The 23,803-nt window shown below is 52.5% G+C and overlaps 3 protein-coding genes across 3 annotated transcripts; all 3 read right to left on the reverse strand.

The window, feature by feature from the left end:
* Positions 1 to 595: 595 nt before the first annotated feature.
* LOC131756793 (double homeobox protein 4-like protein 4) lies at positions 596 to 5,838 on the reverse strand. Its single transcript, XM_059063903.1, has 5 exons — positions 5,796 to 5,838; positions 3,918 to 4,072; positions 2,374 to 2,494; positions 1,806 to 1,960; positions 596 to 1,285 (listed from the first exon to the last, which is right to left on the reverse strand). The coding sequence occupies exons 1-5, from the start codon at positions 5,836 to 5,838 to the stop codon at positions 596 to 598; spliced, it is 1,164 nt and encodes a 387-aa protein (XP_058919886.1).
* A 3,339-nt stretch (positions 5,839 to 9,177) lies between these two features.
* LOC131756794 (double homeobox protein 4-like protein 4) lies at positions 9,178 to 14,420 on the reverse strand. The gene is made up of 5 exons (XM_059063904.1): positions 14,378 to 14,420; positions 12,500 to 12,654; positions 10,956 to 11,076; positions 10,388 to 10,542; positions 9,178 to 9,867 (listed from the first exon to the last, which is right to left on the reverse strand). The coding sequence occupies exons 1-5, from the start codon at positions 14,418 to 14,420 to the stop codon at positions 9,178 to 9,180; spliced, it is 1,164 nt and encodes a 387-aa protein (XP_058919887.1).
* A 3,339-nt stretch (positions 14,421 to 17,759) lies between these two features.
* LOC131756795 (double homeobox protein 4-like protein 4) lies at positions 17,760 to 23,367 on the reverse strand. Its single transcript, XM_059063905.1, has 4 exons — positions 23,287 to 23,367; positions 19,538 to 19,652; positions 18,970 to 19,124; positions 17,760 to 18,449 (listed from the first exon to the last, which is right to left on the reverse strand). Exons 1-4 carry the CDS (start codon positions 23,365 to 23,367, stop codon positions 17,760 to 17,762), a joined length of 1,041 nt encoding a protein of 346 aa, XP_058919888.1.
* Between the last annotated feature and the right edge of the window lie 436 nt (positions 23,368 to 23,803).

A 23,803-nucleotide genomic window follows, 5' to 3' on the forward strand; every position in this document is an offset into this window, starting at 1 on the left:
GTGAGACCCTCCCGGAACGGTGCACGAACCCGTGTCCCCTGCATCGGCAGTCAGACTCTCAACCAGAGCGCCATCAGGGAAACCCGAGATTGTTTCCTTGATTCCTCTAGGGTGTGTTTGTGGCTACAAGCTACGGGACTAGACAGGGGCATCTGGACCACCTTCCCATGCTGTCGCAGGCGAAGAGAGGGATTTCACCTCCCCGAGGAAATGCGGGAGAATACAAAGCGACCAAAGCACAACCAAGAACTTGAACTGAGTGCCAAGATTTATTGATTGGATCAATGGAATGTCACATACAACAGGGAAATCGAGTTCCGCGTTGGGTGCTCCTCATGGTCATTGGGAGGCTAGAATTCCTTGAGGCTGCCGAGAGGCTGTCCCTCCTGGTGCCCATGCACCGTGACAGTCCGTGTACAGCATGGCATCGCTCGTGGGCACAAAGCAGTTGCCCTCGACAGCCTTCTTGCCTTGGTCTCCCTGCCAGACACTATCATGAGCGTTGCTTGTTCCTTCTTCTTTCTCTCCGCCATGGCTCGGCCTCCCAGGAAAGGAGGCTTGAAAGCGGCTCGGGGAAAGGCCTTCCTTCCTCCCCCTAAGCCTGTGGCGCTGGGGAGGCTGGCAGCATGTCGAGCAGGGCCTGGAATTCTTCCTCGCTGAGGGGGCCTTCGAGGGTTGCTGCAAGTTGCTCTTCCTCTGCGTCCGCATTCAGAAAAGGGCCTGCCTTGTCCAGAATGTCCGCGTCTGACAAGAGTTCGTCCAGGAGGCTTGAGGAGCCTGGAAGGGCTGAGTGCTGGGGCTGTTTCTCCAGCTGGGGAGATGTCTCTTCCCCTGAGGTTGCCTGCTGCTGCCAGAAGTGTGTCTCTGGCGGTGCGGGTGGAAAGATGGCCCCCTGGGCAGGCTGCCCACTGGCGATGAGAGTATGTGTCCCTTCGCCGCACGGAACTGTGGCCGGAAGAGGCTGCGGGTTCTGGCATCCCTGAAGTGCTGCCTGACTGGGCTGGACCACGATGAACATCAACGGCTGGCCCACACACCACCCAGAGGCAGCCCCTGGCACAAGAAAGGTCGGGGAGAAAACAGGAGTGGCCGTAGCAAAGGACTGCATGCTCTCAGGTGCATGAGAGGGAGGATAACGATGAGAGCTGCTATGGACAGTGGGCGCGGGGCTTTGGTCCCACAGGGCAGTCATGGCTGATGTGGCATCTGGGCGTTCGGCCAGGGCATTCACAGGCCCACTAGCGCTCTGCTTTGGGTGCCGAGCTCTTCGGTTCTGGAACCATACCTAGGGAAGCATAGGGGGCGACAGGATCATTAGCAGCGCGACAATCCAGATCGACTTGCCGCCGCCCCATCTCCGGCCCGCCCTGCCCCACCCCGCCCTGCCCTGCCCTGCCCTGCCCTCCAATCTGTCAGGTCCATGGCAAGTACTGGTGGGCCTCATCTAAGGGCCATTTTACCTAGAGCGTTCGCCTTGGCTCTTGAAAATGCGGGAGGACGTCAGGGCAACACAGGACCCACTCCACCCCTCCCCACCCCTCCCCACCCCTGGCCTTGAGGAGAGCCGTCATTGACCAGCTACAACCTCAGGCCCCTCCCTGGCTGCCCAGGACTTCCATTGCCCTCTCCTCTTCTGGAAATGGATGCCTTCAGATCAGCCCCCTTAGCGTATTCGTAAGACGTAGGGAACGTCCTCCCAATCCCCCCTCGCCAAGCCTACATATATCCAGCAGCCACCCGTCGCAAGGCTTAACACACCTTTCTCGTGGGAGAAGCCAAGTTCCACCCACTGCTGGAGAACTTACCTGGATTCGAGGTTCGGGAATTCCTGTCTGCTGAGCCAATTCTTCCCTGGCAGCAATAGATGGAAATCGATCCCTCTCAAAGGCTTGCACAAGGACCCTTGTTTGAGAAGGAGAGATGAACGTCCTCTTTCGCCTGGCCTCTCTTCCCAAGCTTTCTAAAGAAGAACACACAGAGAAGAGAGGACATTCAGGACAATTTCAGCACATTCACAGCAGATCCAGTGTGTGGTGTGTAGGAAGTGGTATGTCATAGATCAAGATCGATACATCGATACATCTTATTCAGCGCTATGTGAAAATGGCCCATAGGACGGAAGAAGAGCTTTCTGCACATCCGGGCAGGTTCCGGACACAAACATTCCAAGCACAAACATGCCTGGCCATGCATCTCCCCACCCTCCAACAGGGGCGTGATGCTCCTGTGTGGAACAGGAATGGGGCAAGAACCCAAGATATCATGGTTTCCTCTCTGAAGCGTTCTTGGCCTCCCATGGTCATCCGCGTTCAGAGATGATTCTGTCTCAAGGAGATGCTCTGGGGAAATGCCTTTGGAATGCTGGGTACTTACCTCGAGTCAAACCCTGAGGTGGTGGTGGCCGCAGCGGCTGCGTCTGCCCTCCTTTGAAGGCATTCTCTGACAGCAATCGGCTCTGCTTTAGGCGTCTTCTCCGTTGGTTTTGAAACCAAACCTGGGTACAAAGAAAGAAAACCTTGCCTTTCAATGCTTATGCACATACTTCCAAGATCTATTGCAGGGATGCAGCATAGGACAAACGCACAAAGGTGTCAGCCAGTCTCCTAGCCAGCAACAAGCCGACTAATGGAGACCCAATATGGCCCGTCTGCCCCCAGTGGGAAAATTTACGATTCAAAGGGACTGAACTCTCACTAGCAGGTAGCATGTAGACTCCGGCTTTCACCTCGGAGGAAGGGCACCAGATTCCAGACTACACAGTCTGTGTCCGTGAAGATAATCCTTCCTCTTCGATTTACCTCACTGGTGTCCAGAGTAATGACTTGTGACACAGGAGGAGACAGTGCTCGCTTTCCCACGGTCAGAATGGATTGGATAGCTACCTCTCTGTCTCTCTGTCTCTCCCCCACCCCACCCGTTCTCATCAAAACTACCAGTTCCTCTGTGGGTCTTTTGGTCTCTGTCTACGATTCTCCGCATCTACCTGTTGACGCCTGTCTCTGTTGCCACCCTCCCGCCTGCCCAGCTGACTGCCTGCCTGCCTTCCCCTCTATCTGTCTCTGTCCCAGGCTCTCAGGCTCAATCTCCCTTCCCTCATTTGGTCTCTTTGCCTCCCCTTTGGCATGGTCCATGCCCGATTCATGTTTCCCTGCCTCTCTTATGTCCCCACAGGCAGTACTGTCTCATAACACGCAATCCTATCCACTAGCCAGTGCCCCCATGGAAACCACTCTTCTCATGATGCCTGGCAACTACTCATTGACAGTTACTTCTCAGGGACTACAGGCGTCCATCACTCTTAGGTCAGGGGGCTCTTATGCACCCGCTCCCCATCTTCAGAATATGTGTCCTTGTCTTCAACAGTGAAGCAGTGTGCATGCCACCTCATTCCCCGAGTCCGAACGGCAGTGTGCACCTGTGCTTGTGTGCGTGTGTGTGTGTGTGTGCATGTTTTGAGATGTTTCTGATGGTGGTGTGTGGAAAATTTGTACCCTGAGAAAGAGTGTTCGTAGGGAAAGTCAATCTGTCTTTGGCGACGCTTTGTAAGGTCTCAGGCGGGGTATTCTTAACTTTGGTGACTCCTCTCCAACCTGCCCAGAGAGGGAAGTCTTCAGCACAACTAGTTCCTCGGAAGCCAGCCGTCAAGGGAACACCTCCCTGGCACCACCCGGCGCTCCTGCTTCCTTGGCACCTCGCCCTTTATTCTTGACCACCCCTTTGAGTGGACCTCTCGCCACACAGTTCAGTGTGCCCACGTTTACGAAAGGGAGCCACGTTCCTTGCCAAGATTCGAGTCCCTGCTGTCTGGAGCACCCCGAAGAGCAAGCGCCAAGAGCAAGGACTGCAACTGGAGTAGGGCGACTTGCGTCTGGACATGGACCCCGAGAGGGAGAATGGATCGAGAGACTCGGACGTACCTGAATTCTGCTTTCTGGAATGCCCAGTTCTCGCGCCAGCCGTTCTCTGGTCGTTATCCCGGGGTAGGGGTTCTGTTGAAAGAATGCTTGCAGGGTGTCCTTCTGACTCAGCCTCAGAACAAGCCTCCTCCTTCGCGATGGTCTTGAGGGTCGGCCTGCGGGAGAGAAAAGGAGGAATGTGTCAGGGGCGCATCCATGGAGGTGCAAACCAATGGTAACGGCCCAGCGCTGGTCCTTGGGCCACATGAAAGATCTCTAAGCCAGGGGAAGACGCTGCATTTGGAACAACCGTGGGTACACCGCGAAAGCCACGCTGACTGGGACCCTGGGAGTTCATGCAAAGCTGAGGGTCAAGGCTATGGGGATCTCCCCACCACCCGCCAAGGATCCACAGGACGCCATGCAAACTGAAGGGGAAAGCCCTAGAAACACAGGCTAACGTGACCAAAATGGGTGGAAGGATTTTCCAACTGGGGAGGCCTGGCGAAGCCTTCATGGCTTCCACCAGATTTACCTCGAAATCTATGCTAATGAGAGGAGCCCGTCCTCTGGCCTGTCATTCGCACAGCGCACCTGCGCCTGCACTATTTGAAAGGAAACCAGACGAAAGCCAAACGAAGCCAGACAAACACACAAGCCAAGCCCCAACACAGAACGCCCTGTGAGATTGTTTAGGAGACCCCCTTTTTCGAGATAAGGACCAACGTGGGGCCCCGTCTGATGGTGCCCACCCACACACACACCCACATGAGACCGGTACTCCTCGGAAGAGGAGTTTACCTTTCTAGGCACCAAGGTCATGCTGACTTGCCGTGTGTGCGTGCTATTCTTTCAGTTGGTCAGCCTTGAAGGGCTGCCCCTCACCCCTGTCCCATTTGATGTTGCTTCTTTCTGGCCCAAGGAATAGATGGGTGTTTGTTTCCTGCCTTCTCAGGTGGGAGCCGGGTTTGATGGCCAGGGTGGGTGGGTTTTCAGGCACATCCCTGAGATCTCGAGTTTCCTGAACTCTCTCCAACTGTAGGACAACACCAACCCTACCGCAAGGGCTACCTGCTCTAGCAGCTGGCACCTGGTGACGTAGGGTCGTCTCCAGGGCTCCTCCTGGAAGGAGGCAAGGCAAGCCAAGGGTTTCCCACCCCCAACGGGGACTTCCTTGAAAAGCTCCCCTCCTTCCTGCCAGCTCCAAGGAAAATCTTTGGAAAGCACTCAGGGAACGAACGTGCCGCACTGCGGATTTTGCCATTCCAGAGCCTCCTGCACTGCCTAACTTGGAGTCCAATGAGAGGCACTTCGAGTGCTCCTGGAATCTCTGTTTCCCAGGCTCTAGCTTTCAGCTGTGCTCAAAGAAAAACTCTCTTTTTCTTTTATTCTTAATACTTACTGGATATGGATTCTTTCCATGGACACCATAGAAGTTAACCCGTTCAAATGGAACACGCAACCAAAGAGAGCCAATCTGTAACATTCAAGAACACAACATGCAAAACCAACTCAAAATCCCAAACACCGTCAACTGGAAAAGAGTGTCAGTTTAGTTGGGAACGTTTTCAAACACTCGTGTTCCGTTCACTGCCACCACAGGCTGGGGGTTTTGGTAGAGAAGCCATTGTCAGGCAACAGGGCTACCAACTTCCATGTCGATTTCAGAAAGGAAAAGAAACGAACCAGCAAACCAGAAATATGGACGTGAAATGCCCAAACCAACGTGCATACTTTTGCCCAACTGATTCCACAAACATGTCCCAGCATAAATGTTCGTGCCATTTGGTGGTCATTGGGAAACTGCAATCTTCGTGGTGATCAACCGTTGGGGTGGGGAGGTGCATGAGTGTATTTGGATGATCCAACCCCAGAGCTCAGATACTGAGGGCAACGTACCTCTGGAGGTGCTGTATGGTCCGCACGAGCTGGACGAATCCATGGTGGGAGACCCACACGGATGGCATGAAAACGGCTGGCCAACTGTTCAGGACCCAGAAGCTCGGTATTTATAATGGATGAGGATGCCCCGCCCCTATTTATGTAAATAGCCACGGATGCTGGGGAAACCTTCCTTGCAAATTGAGAACATGGAAGGAATCCCGCGGGCATTGTAATGGAAGGCCTGTTCGGAGGCTCCCAGGTCCCTTTGAAGCTGCCGCCCTCATCAACCTCTCCCAGAATGCTTGGGGCCCAGTGCTCTTTCGTTTTCACACCTTTTCACATTCCACACATTCTTTTGCTCTCCCTGGAAATCCCCAACTCTGAGTCCTTCACGCTTAGGTGTGACTCTGTACTTTCCCAAATGGAGAGAGAACCTAGAGTCTAGCTTGCCTCGAGTATGTTTCCCACGTCCCTCATCACCCCCAGGACGTCATTGCCTCCCACTGCTAGAGCATTTCCTTGTCTGGGGTTTGAGTTCCCGATAATTCACATACTAAGCTTGAGGGATTATCTAAGGCCTACCCATGTTCTGCAACAGTTCGGGACTTTTTCAGAGGTACCCTGAAACCCACCCTCTTGTTCACATGCTATGGAGAGACCAGAAAAAGGGGCACGTCACACGTGTAGGTTTCACAAGCCAAGGAACTGATTTTCAGTACTTGTCCTTGGCGTCCCTAAGACGAAGTCGGTTTCACATTCACTGGTCAACTGTCACCTGTGCAAAGAAGAAGAAGAAAAAGAAGAAGGAAGAGGAGAAGGAGGAGGAGGAGGAGGAGGAGCAGGGGGTGAAGGAGGAGGATATGAAGCAAGTTAGATGATGGATGATGACGCAGCTGGATTTGAAAGGAATGCTTTGGATTCGTAACACAATCATCCCAACATTCTCAGTGCGTTTGGGCTGCAGAGAATTGAAAAAATAAAAACAAAGCAACAACAACAACAAAACCCCACACAAAACACAGAACCATCTCTAATGTGTTCTTTTGCCACCAAGGTTCTTTGGCCACCCCGTGGATTAACATGTGGACAGTGAGTTTAATTAACAACAGCTGGGAATCGGAGTAATTACACCAGCAATTCGTTACAGTATGGCTGGTGTGTCTGTGGGGTGGGGGGTGGGGGATTGTGTGATCTGTGTGTTTGTTTTTCTGCACCCACTAAGGACGGTTTTCAGCTGGTACCCGTGGACGGATGTCACCGGGATCAGTAGGGGTCTGCAAGTCCCAGGAGGCCCAAGAGGATGTCCAGAGGAGGTGCAGTTCCTGGTCCCTTGTCGTGAAGTGCCAGAGATCAGAGGGTGGCGTGACCATCTTGTTGGATCAGGGTGGTTTTTCCCGAGAAGGTGGAAGTTTTGGCTGAGATAATCACTGAAACATGGGATTTGCTGGCTCCTCCCAGAAGCCACTGGCTGCCAGACCTGGACCGCCTCCCTCCTGGACAATCCAGGTGGGATAAGGTTGCTTGGGAGAGCAGAAGCTGTGATGTGCATGGCAGCCAGGGAAGCCTGAGAGGTTGCAGGTGCGTTTATGCACAGCCCACCGGTGGCCTCCCTGTGTAGGTACCGCTGCCCGTCCCTGGGCTCTGAGGTTTCTCTGGAGCGGCCAGCATTGGACCCCCAAGGTGCTAAAGCCACAGCTCCTAGCTCTAGCTAGAGTCTGTGCAAGGCCTGCCACCCACAAGCATCTCAGTGTTTCCCGCCACACTGTGACCCAGTGTTCCTCCCGCCCTCTTGAAAGCACCATTTTTCCATAAGCTGTCTCGTTCCACATCTCCAGTGCTACTTATCCTGAAGCTACCGTGGCCAGATTCTTTTCCCAGAAGCCCTATGCCACCCGTGTGGCCATTGAAACTGACGTTTCTTTTCTGCCCAGAGCAAAGAAGGAGAGAGAGAGAAAGAGAAATAGAGGGAGACACACACACACACACACACACAGAGAAAGACAGGGAGAGAGCTGTATATTACTCTAGAGCTCTGGAGAAAGGGGAGCCTAAGACAGGGGAGTGACTGGGAGGGAGCTAAGGACTCTTTGTATCTGCAGAGATATACACCCTATAGAGCTAGAGACCCGGGTGCAGTTGTAGCTAGAGACTCAGATACATCGGTATATACACATTCAAGTGTCAAGTCTCAGATTATTTTCCTACTTGGTGCCACTGACACACGCATACTGGACATGGGGCGCACAGATTGAGCCAGCCGAGAATGACTCAACACAGTGTACGAGGCACATGTGTTGGAAAATATTTTTGAAAGAAGCAGTGGAACGGATCACCTGCCACGACGTTAAATTGACACAGGCATTTGGTTTTTCAGTTCATTTGTGCATCGCTTTAGTTGTAACTCGGCTTATCTTTTGAGAGGTGTGTGCGTGTAGTGTGTGGCCGTGGACAGACAATGAGAGAGAGAGAGGGACGGAGAGAGATTATTTGCCTGAATAATATACCGGGCACAGTTGTTACTAGGAACCATGGCAATGAAAGTGTTTGCATAGATCTGTCCTTGTGCGCAATGCCGATGAACTCGACGAACCCTTGCACACCACGCACCGAGAAAGCAATTGAAGGTTGTCACTAAGAGACTGTTTTCTTGTGTGTGTGTGTGTGTGTGTGTGTGTGTGTGTGTGTGTGTGTGTGTGTGTTATTCGGGCCTCTCACTGTTGTGACCTCTCCCGTTGAGGAGCACAGGCTCCGGACACACAGGCTCAGAGGCCATGGCTCACTAGCCCAGCCGCTCCGAGGCGTGTGAGACCCTCCCGGAACGGTGCACGAACCCGTGTCCCCTGCATCGGCAGTCAGACTCTCAACCAGAGCGCCATCAGGGAAACCCGAGATTGTTTCCTTGATTCCTCTAGGGTGTGTTTGTGGCTACAAGCTACGGGACTAGACAGGGGCATCTGGACCACCTTCCCATGCTGTCGCAGGCGAAGAGAGGGATTTCACCTCCCCGAGGAAATGCGGGAGAATACAAAGCGACCAAAGCACAACCAAGAACTTGAACTGAGTGCCAAGATTTATTGATTGGATCAATGGAATGTCACATACAACAGGGAAATCGAGTTCCGCGTTGGGTGCTCCTCATGGTCATTGGGAGGCTAGAATTCCTTGAGGCTGCCGAGAGGCTGTCCCTCCTGGTGCCCATGCACCGTGACAGTCCGTGTACAGCATGGCATCGCTCGTGGGCACAAAGCAGTTGCCCTCGACAGCCTTCTTGCCTTGGTCTCCCTGCCAGACACTATCATGAGCGTTGCTTGTTCCTTCTTCTTTCTCTCCGCCATGGCTCGGCCTCCCAGGAAAGGAGGCTTGAAAGCGGCTCGGGGAAAGGCCTTCCTTCCTCCCCCTAAGCCTGTGGCGCTGGGGAGGCTGGCAGCATGTCGAGCAGGGCCTGGAATTCTTCCTCGCTGAGGGGGCCTTCGAGGGTTGCTGCAAGTTGCTCTTCCTCTGCGTCCGCATTCAGAAAAGGGCCTGCCTTGTCCAGAATGTCCGCGTCTGACAAGAGTTCGTCCAGGAGGCTTGAGGAGCCTGGAAGGGCTGAGTGCTGGGGCTGTTTCTCCAGCTGGGGAGATGTCTCTTCCCCTGAGGTTGCCTGCTGCTGCCAGAAGTGTGTCTCTGGCGGTGCGGGTGGAAAGATGGCCCCCTGGGCAGGCTGCCCACTGGCGATGAGAGTATGTGTCCCTTCGCCGCACGGAACTGTGGCCGGAAGAGGCTGCGGGTTCTGGCATCCCTGAAGTGCTGCCTGACTGGGCTGGACCACGATGAACATCAACGGCTGGCCCACACACCACCCAGAGGCAGCCCCTGGCACAAGAAAGGTCGGGGAGAAAACAGGAGTGGCCGTAGCAAAGGACTGCATGCTCTCAGGTGCATGAGAGGGAGGATAACGATGAGAGCTGCTATGGACAGTGGGCGCGGGGCTTTGGTCCCACAGGGCAGTCATGGCTGATGTGGCATCTGGGCGTTCGGCCAGGGCATTCACAGGCCCACTAGCGCTCTGCTTTGGGTGCCGAGCTCTTCGGTTCTGGAACCATACCTAGGGAAGCATAGGGGGCGACAGGATCATTAGCAGCGCGACAATCCAGATCGACTTGCCGCCGCCCCATCTCCGGCCCGCCCTGCCCCACCCCGCCCTGCCCTGCCCTGCCCTGCCCTCCAATCTGTCAGGTCCATGGCAAGTACTGGTGGGCCTCATCTAAGGGCCATTTTACCTAGAGCGTTCGCCTTGGCTCTTGAAAATGCGGGAGGACGTCAGGGCAACACAGGACCCACTCCACCCCTCCCCACCCCTCCCCACCCCTGGCCTTGAGGAGAGCCGTCATTGACCAGCTACAACCTCAGGCCCCTCCCTGGCTGCCCAGGACTTCCATTGCCCTCTCCTCTTCTGGAAATGGATGCCTTCAGATCAGCCCCCTTAGCGTATTCGTAAGACGTAGGGAACGTCCTCCCAATCCCCCCTCGCCAAGCCTACATATATCCAGCAGCCACCCGTCGCAAGGCTTAACACACCTTTCTCGTGGGAGAAGCCAAGTTCCACCCACTGCTGGAGAACTTACCTGGATTCGAGGTTCGGGAATTCCTGTCTGCTGAGCCAATTCTTCCCTGGCAGCAATAGATGGAAATCGATCCCTCTCAAAGGCTTGCACAAGGACCCTTGTTTGAGAAGGAGAGATGAACGTCCTCTTTCGCCTGGCCTCTCTTCCCAAGCTTTCTAAAGAAGAACACACAGAGAAGAGAGGACATTCAGGACAATTTCAGCACATTCACAGCAGATCCAGTGTGTGGTGTGTAGGAAGTGGTATGTCATAGATCAAGATCGATACATCGATACATCTTATTCAGCGCTATGTGAAAATGGCCCATAGGACGGAAGAAGAGCTTTCTGCACATCCGGGCAGGTTCCGGACACAAACATTCCAAGCACAAACATGCCTGGCCATGCATCTCCCCACCCTCCAACAGGGGCGTGATGCTCCTGTGTGGAACAGGAATGGGGCAAGAACCCAAGATATCATGGTTTCCTCTCTGAAGCGTTCTTGGCCTCCCATGGTCATCCGCGTTCAGAGATGATTCTGTCTCAAGGAGATGCTCTGGGGAAATGCCTTTGGAATGCTGGGTACTTACCTCGAGTCAAACCCTGAGGTGGTGGTGGCCGCAGCGGCTGCGTCTGCCCTCCTTTGAAGGCATTCTCTGACAGCAATCGGCTCTGCTTTAGGCGTCTTCTCCGTTGGTTTTGAAACCAAACCTGGGTACAAAGAAAGAAAACCTTGCCTTTCAATGCTTATGCACATACTTCCAAGATCTATTGCAGGGATGCAGCATAGGACAAACGCACAAAGGTGTCAGCCAGTCTCCTAGCCAGCAACAAGCCGACTAATGGAGACCCAATATGGCCCGTCTGCCCCCAGTGGGAAAATTTACGATTCAAAGGGACTGAACTCTCACTAGCAGGTAGCATGTAGACTCCGGCTTTCACCTCGGAGGAAGGGCACCAGATTCCAGACTACACAGTCTGTGTCCGTGAAGATAATCCTTCCTCTTCGATTTACCTCACTGGTGTCCAGAGTAATGACTTGTGACACAGGAGGAGACAGTGCTCGCTTTCCCACGGTCAGAATGGATTGGATAGCTACCTCTCTGTCTCTCTGTCTCTCCCCCACCCCACCCGTTCTCATCAAAACTACCAGTTCCTCTGTGGGTCTTTTGGTCTCTGTCTACGATTCTCCGCATCTACCTGTTGACGCCTGTCTCTGTTGCCACCCTCCCGCCTGCCCAGCTGACTGCCTGCCTGCCTTCCCCTCTATCTGTCTCTGTCCCAGGCTCTCAGGCTCAATCTCCCTTCCCTCATTTGGTCTCTTTGCCTCCCCTTTGGCATGGTCCATGCCCGATTCATGTTTCCCTGCCTCTCTTATGTCCCCACAGGCAGTACTGTCTCATAACACGCAATCCTATCCACTAGCCAGTGCCCCCATGGAAACCACTCTTCTCATGATGCCTGGCAACTACTCATTGACAGTTACTTCTCAGGGACTACAGGCGTCCATCACTCTTAGGTCAGGGGGCTCTTATGCACCCGCTCCCCATCTTCAGAATATGTGTCCTTGTCTTCAACAGTGAAGCAGTGTGCATGCCACCTCATTCCCCGAGTCCGAACGGCAGTGTGCACCTGTGCTTGTGTGCGTGTGTGTGTGTGTGTGCATGTTTTGAGATGTTTCTGATGGTGGTGTGTGGAAAATTTGTACCCTGAGAAAGAGTGTTCGTAGGGAAAGTCAATCTGTCTTTGGCGACGCTTTGTAAGGTCTCAGGCGGGGTATTCTTAACTTTGGTGACTCCTCTCCAACCTGCCCAGAGAGGGAAGTCTTCAGCACAACTAGTTCCTCGGAAGCCAGCCGTCAAGGGAACACCTCCCTGGCACCACCCGGCGCTCCTGCTTCCTTGGCACCTCGCCCTTTATTCTTGACCACCCCTTTGAGTGGACCTCTCGCCACACAGTTCAGTGTGCCCACGTTTACGAAAGGGAGCCACGTTCCTTGCCAAGATTCGAGTCCCTGCTGTCTGGAGCACCCCGAAGAGCAAGCGCCAAGAGCAAGGACTGCAACTGGAGTAGGGCGACTTGCGTCTGGACATGGACCCCGAGAGGGAGAATGGATCGAGAGACTCGGACGTACCTGAATTCTGCTTTCTGGAATGCCCAGTTCTCGCGCCAGCCGTTCTCTGGTCGTTATCCCGGGGTAGGGGTTCTGTTGAAAGAATGCTTGCAGGGTGTCCTTCTGACTCAGCCTCAGAACAAGCCTCCTCCTTCGCGATGGTCTTGAGGGTCGGCCTGCGGGAGAGAAAAGGAGGAATGTGTCAGGGGCGCATCCATGGAGGTGCAAACCAATGGTAACGGCCCAGCGCTGGTCCTTGGGCCACATGAAAGATCTCTAAGCCAGGGGAAGACGCTGCATTTGGAACAACCGTGGGTACACCGCGAAAGCCACGCTGACTGGGACCCTGGGAGTTCATGCAAAGCTGAGGGTCAAGGCTATGGGGATCTCCCCACCACCCGCCAAGGATCCACAGGACGCCATGCAAACTGAAGGGGAAAGCCCTAGAAACACAGGCTAACGTGACCAAAATGGGTGGAAGGATTTTCCAACTGGGGAGGCCTGGCGAAGCCTTCATGGCTTCCACCAGATTTACCTCGAAATCTATGCTAATGAGAGGAGCCCGTCCTCTGGCCTGTCATTCGCACAGCGCACCTGCGCCTGCACTATTTGAAAGGAAACCAGACGAAAGCCAAACGAAGCCAGACAAACACACAAGCCAAGCCCCAACACAGAACGCCCTGTGAGATTGTTTAGGAGACCCCCTTTTTCGAGATAAGGACCAACGTGGGGCCCCGTCTGATGGTGCCCACCCACACACACACCCACATGAGACCGGTACTCCTCGGAAGAGGAGTTTACCTTTCTAGGCACCAAGGTCATGCTGACTTGCCGTGTGTGCGTGCTATTCTTTCAGTTGGTCAGCCTTGAAGGGCTGCCCCTCACCCCTGTCCCATTTGATGTTGCTTCTTTCTGGCCCAAGGAATAGATGGGTGTTTGTTTCCTGCCTTCTCAGGTGGGAGCCGGGTTTGATGGCCAGGGTGGGTGGGTTTTCAGGCACATCCCTGAGATCTCGAGTTTCCTGAACTCTCTCCAACTGTAGGACAACACCAACCCTACCGCAAGGGCTACCTGCTCTAGCAGCTGGCACCTGGTGACGTAGGGTCGTCTCCAGGGCTCCTCCTGGAAGGAGGCAAGGCAAGCCAAGGGTTTCCCACCCCCAACGGGGACTTCCTTGAAAAGCTCCCCTCCTTCCTGCCAGCTCCAAGGAAAATCTTTGGAAAGCACTCAGGGAACGAACGTGCCGCACTGCGGATTTTGCCATTCCAGAGCCTCCTGCACTGCCTAACTTGGAGTCCAATGAGAGGCACTTCGAGTGCTCCTGGAATCTCTGTTTCCCAGGCTCTAGCTTTCAGCTGTGCTCAAAGAAAAACTCTCTTTTTCTTTTATTCTTAATACTTACTGGATATGGATTCTTTCCATGGACACCATAGAAGTTAACCCGTTCAAATGGAACACGCAACCAAAGAGAGCCAATCTGTAACATTCAAGAACACAACATGCAAAACCAACTCAAAATCCCAAACACCGTCAACTGGAAAAGAGTGTCAGTTTAGTTGGGAACGTTTTCAAACACTCGTGTTCCGTTCACTGCCACCACAGGCTGGGGGTTTTGGTAGAGAAGCCATTGTCAGGCAACAGGGCTACCAACTTCCATGTCGATTTCAGAAAGGAAAAGAAACGAACCAGCAAACCAGAAATATGGACGTGAAATGCCCAAACCAACGTGCATACTTTTGCCCAACTGATTCCACAAACATGTCCCAGCATAAATGTTCGTGCCATTTGGTGGTCATTGGGGAAACTGCATCTTCGTGGTGATCAACCGTTGGGGTGGGGAGGTGCATGAGTGTATTTGGATGATCCAACCCCAGAGCTCAGATACTGAGGGCAACGTACCTCTGGAGGTGCTGTATGGTCCGCACGAGCTGGACGAATCCATGGTGGGAGACCCACACGGATGGCATGAAAACGGCTGGCCAACTGTTCAGGACCCAGAAGCTCGGTATTTATAATGGATGAGGATGCCCCGCCCCTATTTATGTAAATAGCCACGGATGCTGGGGAAACCTTCCTTGCAAATTGAGAACATGGAAGGAATCCCGCGGGCATTGTAATGGAAGGCCTGTTCGGAGGCTCCCAGGTCCCTTTGAAGCTGCCGCCCTCATCAACCTCTCCCAGAATGCTTGGGGCCCAGTGCTCTTTCGTTTTCACACCTTTTCACATTCCACACATTCTTTTGCTCTCCCTGGAAATCCCCAACTCTGAGTCCTTCACGCTTAGGTGTGACTCTGTACTTTCCCAAATGGAGAGAGAACCTAGAGTCTAGCTTGCCTCGAGTATGTTTCCCACGTCCCTCATCACCCCCAGGACGTCATTGCCTCCCACTGCTAGAGCATTTCCTTGTCTGGGGTTTGAGTTCCCGATAATTCACATACTAAGCTTGAGGGATTATCTAAGGCCTACCCATGTTCTGCAACAGTTCGGGACTTTTTCAGAGGTACCCTGAAACCCACCCTCTTGTTCACATGCTATGGAGAGACCAGAAAAAGGGGCACGTCACACGTGTAGGTTTCACAAGCCAAGGAACTGATTTTCAGTACTTGTCCTTGGCGTCCCTAAGACGAAGTCGGTTTCACATTCACTGGTCAACTGTCACCTGTGCAAAGAAGAAGAAGAAAAAGAAGAAGGAAGAGGAGAAGGAGGAGGAGGAGGAGGAGGAGCAGGGGGTGAAGGAGGAGGATATGAAGCAAGTTAGATGATGGATGATGACGCAGCTGGATTTGAAAGGAATGCTTTGGATTCGTAACACAATCATCCCAACATTCTCAGTGCGTTTGGGCTGCAGAGAATTGAAAAAATAAAAACAAAGCAACAACAACAACAAAACCCCACACAAAACACAGAACCATCTCTAATGTGTTCTTTTGCCACCAAGGTTCTTTGGCCACCCCGTGGATTAACATGTGGACAGTGAGTTTAATTAACAACAGCTGGGAATCGGAGTAATTACACCAGCAATTCGTTACAGTATGGCTGGTGTGTCTGTGGGGTGGGGGGTGGGGGATTGTGTGATCTGTGTGTTTGTTTTTCTGCACCCACTAAGGACGGTTTTCAGCTGGTACCCGTGGACGGATGTCACCGGGATCAGTAGGGGTCTGCAAGTCCCAGGAGGCCCAAGAGGATGTCCAGAGGAGGTGCAGTTCCTGGTCCCTTGTCGTGAAGTGCCAGAGATCAGAGGGTGGCGTGACCATCTTGTTGGATCAGGGTGGTTTTTCCCGAGAAGGTGGAAGTTTTGGCTGAGATAATCACTGAAACATGGGATTTGCTGGCTCCTCCCAGAAGCCACTGGCTGCCAGACCTGGACCGCCTCCCTCCTGGACAATCCAGGTGGGATAAGGTTGCTTGGGAGAGCAGAAGCTGTGATGTGCATGGCAGCCAGGGAAGCCTGAGAGGTTGCAGGTGCGTTTATGCACAGCCCACCGGTGGCCTCCCTGTGTAGGTACCGCTGCCCGTCCCTGGGCTCTGAGGTTTCTCTGGAGCGGCCAGCATTGGACCCCCAAGGTGCTAAAGCCACAGCTCCTAGCTCTAGCTAGAGTCTGTGCAAGGCCTGCCACCCACAAGCATCTCAGTGTTTCCCGCCACACTGTGACCCAGTGTTCCTCCCGCCCTCTTGAAAGCACCATTTTTCCATAAGCTGTCTCGTTCCACATCTCCAGTGCTACTTATCCTGAAGCTACCGTGGCCAGATTCTTTTCCCAGAAGCCCTATGCCACCCGTGTGGCCATTGAAACTGACGTTTCTTTTCTGCCCAGAGCAAAGAAGGAGAGAGAGAGAAAGAGAAATAGAGGGAGACACACACACACACACACACACAGAGAAAGACAGGGAGAGAGCTGTATATTACTCTAGAGCTCTGGAGAAAGGGGAGCCTAAGACAGGGGAGTGACTGGGAGGGAGCTAAGGACTCTTTGTATCTGCAGAGATATACACCCTATAGAGCTAGAGACCCGGGTGCAGTTGTAGCTAGAGACTCAGATACATCGGTATATACACATTCAAGTGTCAAGTCTCAGATTATTTTCCTACTTGGTGCCACTGACACACGCATACTGGACATGGGGCGCACAGATTGAGCCAGCCGAGAATGACTCAACACAGTGTACGAGGCACATGTGTTGGAAAATATTTTTGAAAGAAGCAGTGGAACGGATCACCTGCCACGACGTTAAATTGACACAGGCATTTGGTTTTTCAGTTCATTTGTGCATCGCTTTAGTTGTAACTCGGCTTATCTTTTGAGAGGTGTGTGCGTGTAGTGTGTGGCCGTGGACAGACAATGAGAGAGAGAGAGGGACGGAGAGAGATTATTTGCCTGAATAATATACCGGGCACAGTTGTTACTAGGAACCATGGCAATGAAAGTGTTTGCATAGATCTGTCCTTGTGCGCAATGCCGATGAACTCGACGAACCCTTGCACACCACGCACCGAGAAAGCAATTGAAGGTTGTCACTAAGAGACTGTTTTCTTGTGTGTGTGTGTGTGTGTGTGTGTGTGTGTGTGTGTGTGTGTGTGTGTGTTATTCGGGCCTCTCACTGTTGTGACCTCTCCCGTTGAGGAGCACAGGCTCCGGACACACAGGCTCAGAGGCCATGGCTCACTAGCCCAGCCGCTCCGAGGCGTGTGAGACCCTCCCGGAACGGTGCACGAACCCGTGTCCCCTGCATCGGCAGTCAGACTCTCAACCAGAGCGCCATCAGGGAAACCCGAGATTGTTTCCTTGATTCCTCTAGGGTGTGTTTGTGGCTACAAGCTACGGGACTAGACAGGGGCATCTGGACCACCTTCCCATGCTGTCGCAGGCGAAGAGAGGGATTTCACCTCCCCGAGGAAATGCGGGAGAATACAAAGCGACCAAAGCACAACCAAGAACTTGAACTGAGTGCCAAGATTTATTGATTGGATCAATGGAATGTCACATACAACAGGGAAATCGAGTTCCGCGTTGGGTGCTCCTCATGGTCATTGGGAGGCTAGAATTCCTTGAGGCTGCCGAGAGGCTGTCCCTCCTGGTGCCCATGCACCGTGACAGTCCGTGTACAGCATGGCATCGCTCGTGGGCACAAAGCAGTTGCCCTCGACAGCCTTCTTGCCTTGGTCTCCCTGCCAGACACTATCATGAGCGTTGCTTGTTCCTTCTTCTTTCTCTCCGCCATGGCTCGGCCTCCCAGGAAAGGAGGCTTGAAAGCGGCTCGGGGAAAGGCCTTCCTTCCTCCCCCTAAGCCTGTGGCGCTGGGGAGGCTGGCAGCATGTCGAGCAGGGCCTGGAATTCTTCCTCGCTGAGGGGGCCTTCGAGGGTTGCTGCAAGTTGCTCTTCCTCTGCGTCCGCATTCAGAAAAGGGCCTGCCTTGTCCAGAATGTCCGCGTCTGACAAGAGTTCGTCCAGGAGGCTTGAGGAGCCTGGAAGGGCTGAGTGCTGGGGCTGTTTCTCCAGCTGGGGAGATGTCTCTTCCCCTGAGGTTGCCTGCTGCTGCCAGAAGTGTGTCTCTGGCGGTGCGGGTGGAAAGATGGCCCCCTGGGCAGGCTGCCCACTGGCGATGAGAGTATGTGTCCCTTCGCCGCACGGAACTGTGGCCGGAAGAGGCTGCGGGTTCTGGCATCCCTGAAGTGCTGCCTGACTGGGCTGGACCACGATGAACATCAACGGCTGGCCCACACACCACCCAGAGGCAGCCCCTGGCACAAGAAAGGTCGGGGAGAAAACAGGAGTGGCCGTAGCAAAGGACTGCATGCTCTCAGGTGCATGAGAGGGAGGATAACGATGAGAGCTGCTATGGACAGTGGGCGCGGGGCTTTGGTCCCACAGGGCAGTCATGGCTGATGTGGCATCTGGGCGTTCGGCCAGGGCATTCACAGGCCCACTAGCGCTCTGCTTTGGGTGCCGAGCTCTTCGGTTCTGGAACCATACCTAGGGAAGCATAGGGGGCGACAGGATCATTAGCAGCGCGACAATCCAGATCGACTTGCCGCCGCCCCATCTCCGGCCCGCCCTGCCCCACCCCGCCCTGCCCTGCCCTGCCCTGCCCTCCAATCTGTCAGGTCCATGGCAAGTACTGGTGGGCCTCATCTAAGGGCCATTTTACCTAGAGCGTTCGCCTTGGCTCTTGAAAATGCGGGAGGACGTCAGGGCAACACAGGACCCACTCCACCCCTCCCCACCCCTCCCCACCCCTGGCCTTGAGGAGAGCCGTCATTGACCAGCTACAACCTCAGGCCCCTCCCTGGCTGCCCAGGACTTCCATTGCCCTCTCCTCTTCTGGAAATGGATGCCTTCAGATCAGCCCCCTTAGCGTATTCGTAAGACGTAGGGAACGTCCTCCCAATCCCCCCTCGCCAAGCCTACATATATCCAGCAGCCACCCGTCGCAAGGCTTAACACACCTTTCTCGTGGGAGAAGCCAAGTTCCACCCACTGCTGGAGAACTTACCTGGATTCGAGGTTCGGGAATTCCTGTCTGCTGAGCCAATTCTTCCCTGGCAGCAATAGACGGAAATCGATCCCTCTCAAAGGCTTGCACAAGGACCCTTGTTTGAGAAGGAGAGATGAACGTCCTCTTTCGCCTGGCCTCTCTTCCCAAGCTTTCTAAAGAAGAACACACAGAGAAGAGAGGACATTCAGGACAATTTCAGCACATTCACAGCAGATCCAGTGTGTGGTGTGTAGGAAGTGGTATGTCATAGATCAAGATCGATACATCGATACATCTTATTCAGCGCTATGTGAAAATGGCCCATAGGACGGAAGAAGAGCTTTCTGCACATCCGGGCAGGTTCCGGACACAAACATTCCAAGCACAAACATGCCTGGCCATGCATCTCCCCACCCTCCAACAGGGGCGTGATGCTCCTGTGTGGAACAGGAATGGGGCAAGAACCCAAGATATCATGGTTTCCTCTCTGAAGCGTTCTTGGCCTCCCATGGTCATCCGCGTTCAGAGATGATTCTGTCTCAAGGAGATGCTCTGGGAAAATACCTTTGGAATGCTGGGTACTTACCTCGAGTCAAACCCTGAGGTGGTGGTGGCCGCAGCGGCTGCGTCTGCCCTCCTTTGAAAGCATTCTCTGACAGCAATCGGCTCTGCTTTAGGCGTCTTCTTCGTTGGTTTTGAAACTAAACGTGGGTACAAAGTAATATAGCCTTGTCTTTCAATGCTTATGCACATACTTCCAAGATCTATTGCAGGGTTGCACCGTAGAACAAGCGCACAAATGTGCCAGCCAGGCAGCCAACCAGCAACAAGCCGGCTAATGGAGACTCAGTATGCCTGTCTGCCCGCAGTAGAAATATTTACGATTCAAAGGGACTGAACTCTCACTAGCAGGTAGAATGTAGCCCCCGGCTTTCACCTCGGAGGAAGGGCACCAGATTCCAAATATACAGTCTGTGTCCGTGAAAGTAATACTTTCCTCTTCGAATCACCTTCCTGGTGTCCGGAGTAATGACTCGTGACCCAAGAGACAATGCTTCTTTTCCCACGGTCAGAATGGAATGGAGAGCTACCTGTCTCTCTATCTCTCCCCCACCCCACCTGTTCTCATCAAAGTTACCAGTTTCTCTGTGGGACTTTTGGTCTCTGTCTTTGATTCTCCGCATCTACCTGTGGATGTCTGTCTCTGTTGCCACCCAGGAGGCTGCCCACCAGAATGCCTGCCTGCAAAACATTCGGTCAATTTTTGCAACCTAATGAGGAGTGGAAGCACCGCATGATTACCCGGTCAGGCACAGGTCATGGATTTCCTCCCAAAGACTTGAAAAGAGGTAACACCTCGAAGAGATCTCAGCTCTGCCATGTACATCGCACTACTGATTGCCAAGAGTCAAGATTTGGCAACCACGTCTAGTGTCCTGGGAAAGAGGTCTGGACGCCGACAAGCTGGTAGAATTATGGGTAGAGCGTGTGTATGGAAGAGAGAGGTAAAGGTAGACTGTTGGGTATGTGATGTCATTCTTCTGTTTTAATTGTATGCCTCCGTGAGACTTTAAAAACATGTATAGACATCCAGTAGACCGTTACCCCTACCCTACACAGGTCAGGAAATAAATTGAGGGCATAAGGTGAACAGCAAATGTATAGGAATCCAACCTGAAATTCAGCTCTGATTCTGCCACCTCTTATTGGGTTCTAAAAAAGACAGGTGCTGGAAAACTCCCCTGACTTCTAAAGGGCTTTAAGGTCAAGTGATCTCCCTGAGTCTTTCTCACCCTGGGAATTTTATCTCTCACCTTTTTTTGCCACACCTCCCTACATCCTTACATCAAAGGATGCGACTGCAACTTGTGATGTAGTGTTTCCAAGCACTTCAGCCTTCTGTGGACATATTTTTAGCACTATATTTATTTTCAGAAAGAGCAAGTTAATTTTTTTCCTCTGAATTCCAAAAGGTTTATCTTGGAAAAGCAAACAGAACGTAATGTGGAAAAGTATGCAGAACATAGTAATATTTACTATTTAAGAAACATTCCTTGGGGTGTGTTTCCTAGTGCCTCCCTTCTCTCTGTATATTGGTGCAAACAGCAACATGTCGAGGTCCGCAGCCACACCTCTTCTCCACAGAGAGCAGAGAAAACAATGGAATTGGGAAGGAAAAGAAGGGCTGGGGGTGGGGTCATAATACAACGACGAGATTCCTTCATGTAATATTTTTCGTACAGGCATTGGAACCTCAAAGAGTGTATAGCCACTTCTGAAAAGCAGGCTTTCTCCTGTGAGAAGAGATGAGTTCTATTCCTCCTCCACTAGACTGAGAAACTTCGTGGCTGGGTATTCGAACTCTTTCATGTATTTCATCTTGTATGTGGGTGTGTGATTGATCATGAATCCCAGTGATGATGTCAAAGTCACGTTGCCCCATTGCGTGGCCATCTCGTGAACTACATCGCCTGCAGAACGATGTACATTAATCCCTCTCTGTTTCATAATTCCCTTGATATATAAAGGATGTGTCCCATCACAATCTTGCATGCTCACTCAAATTCAACTCAAGAAATTCCGGCAGTGGAACACAGAGTCAGACGTGGTACTATTTCTAGAGGAAAAGACCGGCTATATACACAATGCTTCCTATCCTTCCCAATCCGTGGATCAGGGCATCATGAAGAATGGATGATAATGCCTAGGCAGAATGTGCAGTTTCCCCCACGGAAGCCCTCACATGTCAGTTTTCATTTCTATTGCCCATGCTTCAGGAGGCAGAGACTCTTCTTTGAGCTCAGTGCCCTTGCACCCAGTAGGAGCACGACCTTGGCCATAAAATGGGTTGGAGGTGTGGGCGGGGAGAATTGTTATAAAATAACAGATTGTAAAATATCCATCTAATAATAGCCATCATTTTTGTATGTGTATATAATTGGTATGTGAGTATGGATGTCTTACCTCTATCTATTTTTGTATGCATACATGTATCTATCGAACTCCCTGATTTCTTTTTTCTTCATCCCCTACAGTTCATGGGTTCTAGCTCACTCTCCTTTCGGTAAGGTCAAATAAATTTAACATTAGTCCAAATGGCATCCCCTTCCTTTCCAAAATTTCTAAGTATACTGAAATTTCGCGTTCTTCAGTATCTTTGTTTCTGGCTCACAAGATAAGTCAGGAAGCAGAGAGAGAGGTCTCTATTACTTAGAGGGTAATGGGCCCATAAAACAAGAGAAAATGAAAAAAATAAAAGTAGATTGAACGTTTCATGAAAGAAATCAAATTACCAAAAAACAATTTTAACGAGTCACAGGGCTGAATTCTGCATTCCTACTGGGAGTGTTCTCAAAGGAAGTGCCCCATGAGAAATGGAGGATAACAGGATGATACCCGAAGGAACGTTGTTGGGTGTGAGTTTGTTCATTTGATTCTTTGTTTGCTTTCCTTTCGGCTTTGGGCGAAAAAGAGAAATTCAAATACAGTGCTGTTGTAGAAATGAAACTTCCAGACTACTATTCCAGCGATTCCTCTGTAAATCAAAGGGCGTTTACTCCATTGCCTGAGGACAATCTCACACCTCACATCCCACTCCATACTTTGAGTATTGTTCTATTTTCCTCTGGAACAAGGGGAAGAAATGTGAGTGCTGGACAAACTCCACTGTACACGGAGCAGAACCCACGGGACTGGAGGAGGAGCTCCTCACCCCACTGACTTTTACAGGGCTTTACGGTCAGGTGATCTCCGATCTCGTGGAGAATTTCTCATCCAAGGAACCTTATCTCTCACCTTTTTGCACACATTAACATCAAAGAATGGGACTGCATTTTGTGTGGCAGTGTTTTTCACAACCTTTAGGCTTTGGTGGACTACTGTGTGTCTTTGAACCCGTAGGTTTATCTCCGGAAAGAGCCACTTAATAACTTTACCATACGCCTTTTTTTCCTTTTTTTCTTTTTTTTGAATTCCCTAACTTCATCATGGTAAATATATCCATAACGTGATACTTCCTGCGGACCTCTATTGAAGTGTGTTACATGTGGCCTCCACTACCTCGAATGCAATTGACCTTGGGGTGCCTGCCCCCCAGGTTTCTCCTCTGTCAAGTGGCTCTTCTGCTCTTGGTCATTCACAAAGTACTCGGCGGGGAGAAAACTGGACAGGACGTCAGCAGGGAAATACAAACCTCGTGTGTGTCCCGTCCGGGGATGTTGATTAACAAGATGGATTCTCCCTAGGGGGAGGGCTCGAATTCTGTCTTTCCTTCTCATGGGACTAGTTCACACTCCATAGTACTTGGGGAGGACAGTGGAACACTCTTCATCTCACACATGATTTCACCGCCACATCTATGTCGGGATGGACTCCCAGAAGGCCCTCCGTCATGGAACTCCCTGGGTTATTCGCCATCACCAACCGAAAGCATCCTTTAGAATTCTCCAACGACCCAAGTGTGGGTGAGCGGGGGTCCCTTCCAGGCGGAACCGTGTCCCTCTCCTTCTGAAAAGAGACAGGGTTCCTCTGAGCAGCTTCCTGCTGGTTGGAAAGGGTGATGACGGTCTATGGGAAGGCAGGGCGGGAGAGGGAGTGTGGAGGCAGGGGAGAGGGTGATAGAAAACAAGGACTGTCCTGTCCCCACTGCTCACACCACGTTCCCCGCCCCCACGAGGTCCCCTAGAAGCCAGGAGATGATTCCAGCCAGGAAACGGGTCCATGCGGGTGGCCGCGTGCGGTGGCGGGGTCGGGGCCGTGGTCCTTGCCGTCTGCACTGTTGCCCACAAGGACGCCAGCAGGCTGGGGGTGCCGGCCGGATGGCCCTGGGGGTGCAAGGGTCCCGCCGATAAGC

The sequence above is a fragment of the Kogia breviceps genome, chromosome 5 (genome assembly GCF_026419965.1).
Source record: "Kogia breviceps isolate mKogBre1 chromosome 5, mKogBre1 haplotype 1, whole genome shotgun sequence".
NCBI classification, from domain to species: domain Eukaryota; kingdom Metazoa; phylum Chordata; class Mammalia; order Artiodactyla; family Physeteridae; genus Kogia; species Kogia breviceps.

What these genes read in the sequence shown, in the direction of transcription:
- LOC131756793 (XM_059063903.1), bottom strand. Translation starts at nt 5,838, where the DNA reads ATGGATTCGTCCAGCTCGTGCGGACCATACAGCACCTCCAGAG. An exon ending in TTCCAGAAAGCAGAATTCAG is followed by an intron (nt 2,495 to 3,917) that starts GTACGTCCGAGT and finishes CTTTGTACCCAG; the next exon opens with GTTTGGTTTCAAAACCAACG. An exon ending in ACCTCAGGGTTTGACTCGAG is followed by an intron (nt 1,961 to 2,373) that starts GTAAGTACCCAG and finishes GTTCTTCTTTAG; the next exon opens with AAAGCTTGGGAAGAGAGGCC.
- LOC131756794 (XM_059063904.1), bottom strand. Translation starts at nt 14,420, where the DNA reads ATGGATTCGTCCAGCTCGTGCGGACCATACAGCACCTCCAGAG. An exon ending in ACCATACAGCACCTCCAGAG is followed by an intron (nt 12,655 to 14,377) that starts GTACGTTGCCCT and finishes TCTCTCCCGCAG; the next exon opens with GCCGACCCTCAAGACCATCG. An exon ending in ACCTCAGGGTTTGACTCGAG is followed by an intron (nt 10,543 to 10,955) that starts GTAAGTACCCAG and finishes GTTCTTCTTTAG; the next exon opens with AAAGCTTGGGAAGAGAGGCC.
- LOC131756795 (XM_059063905.1), bottom strand. Translation starts at nt 23,367, where the DNA reads ATGGCGAATAACCCAGGGAGTTCCATGACGGAGGGCCTTCTGGGAGTC. An exon ending in ATGTGGCGGTGAAATCATGT is followed by an intron (nt 19,653 to 23,286) that starts GTGAGATGAAGA and finishes ACCCACGTTTAG; the next exon opens with TTTCAAAACCAACGAAGAAG. An exon ending in ACCTCAGGGTTTGACTCGAG is followed by an intron (nt 19,125 to 19,537) that starts GTAAGTACCCAG and finishes GTTCTTCTTTAG; the next exon opens with AAAGCTTGGGAAGAGAGGCC.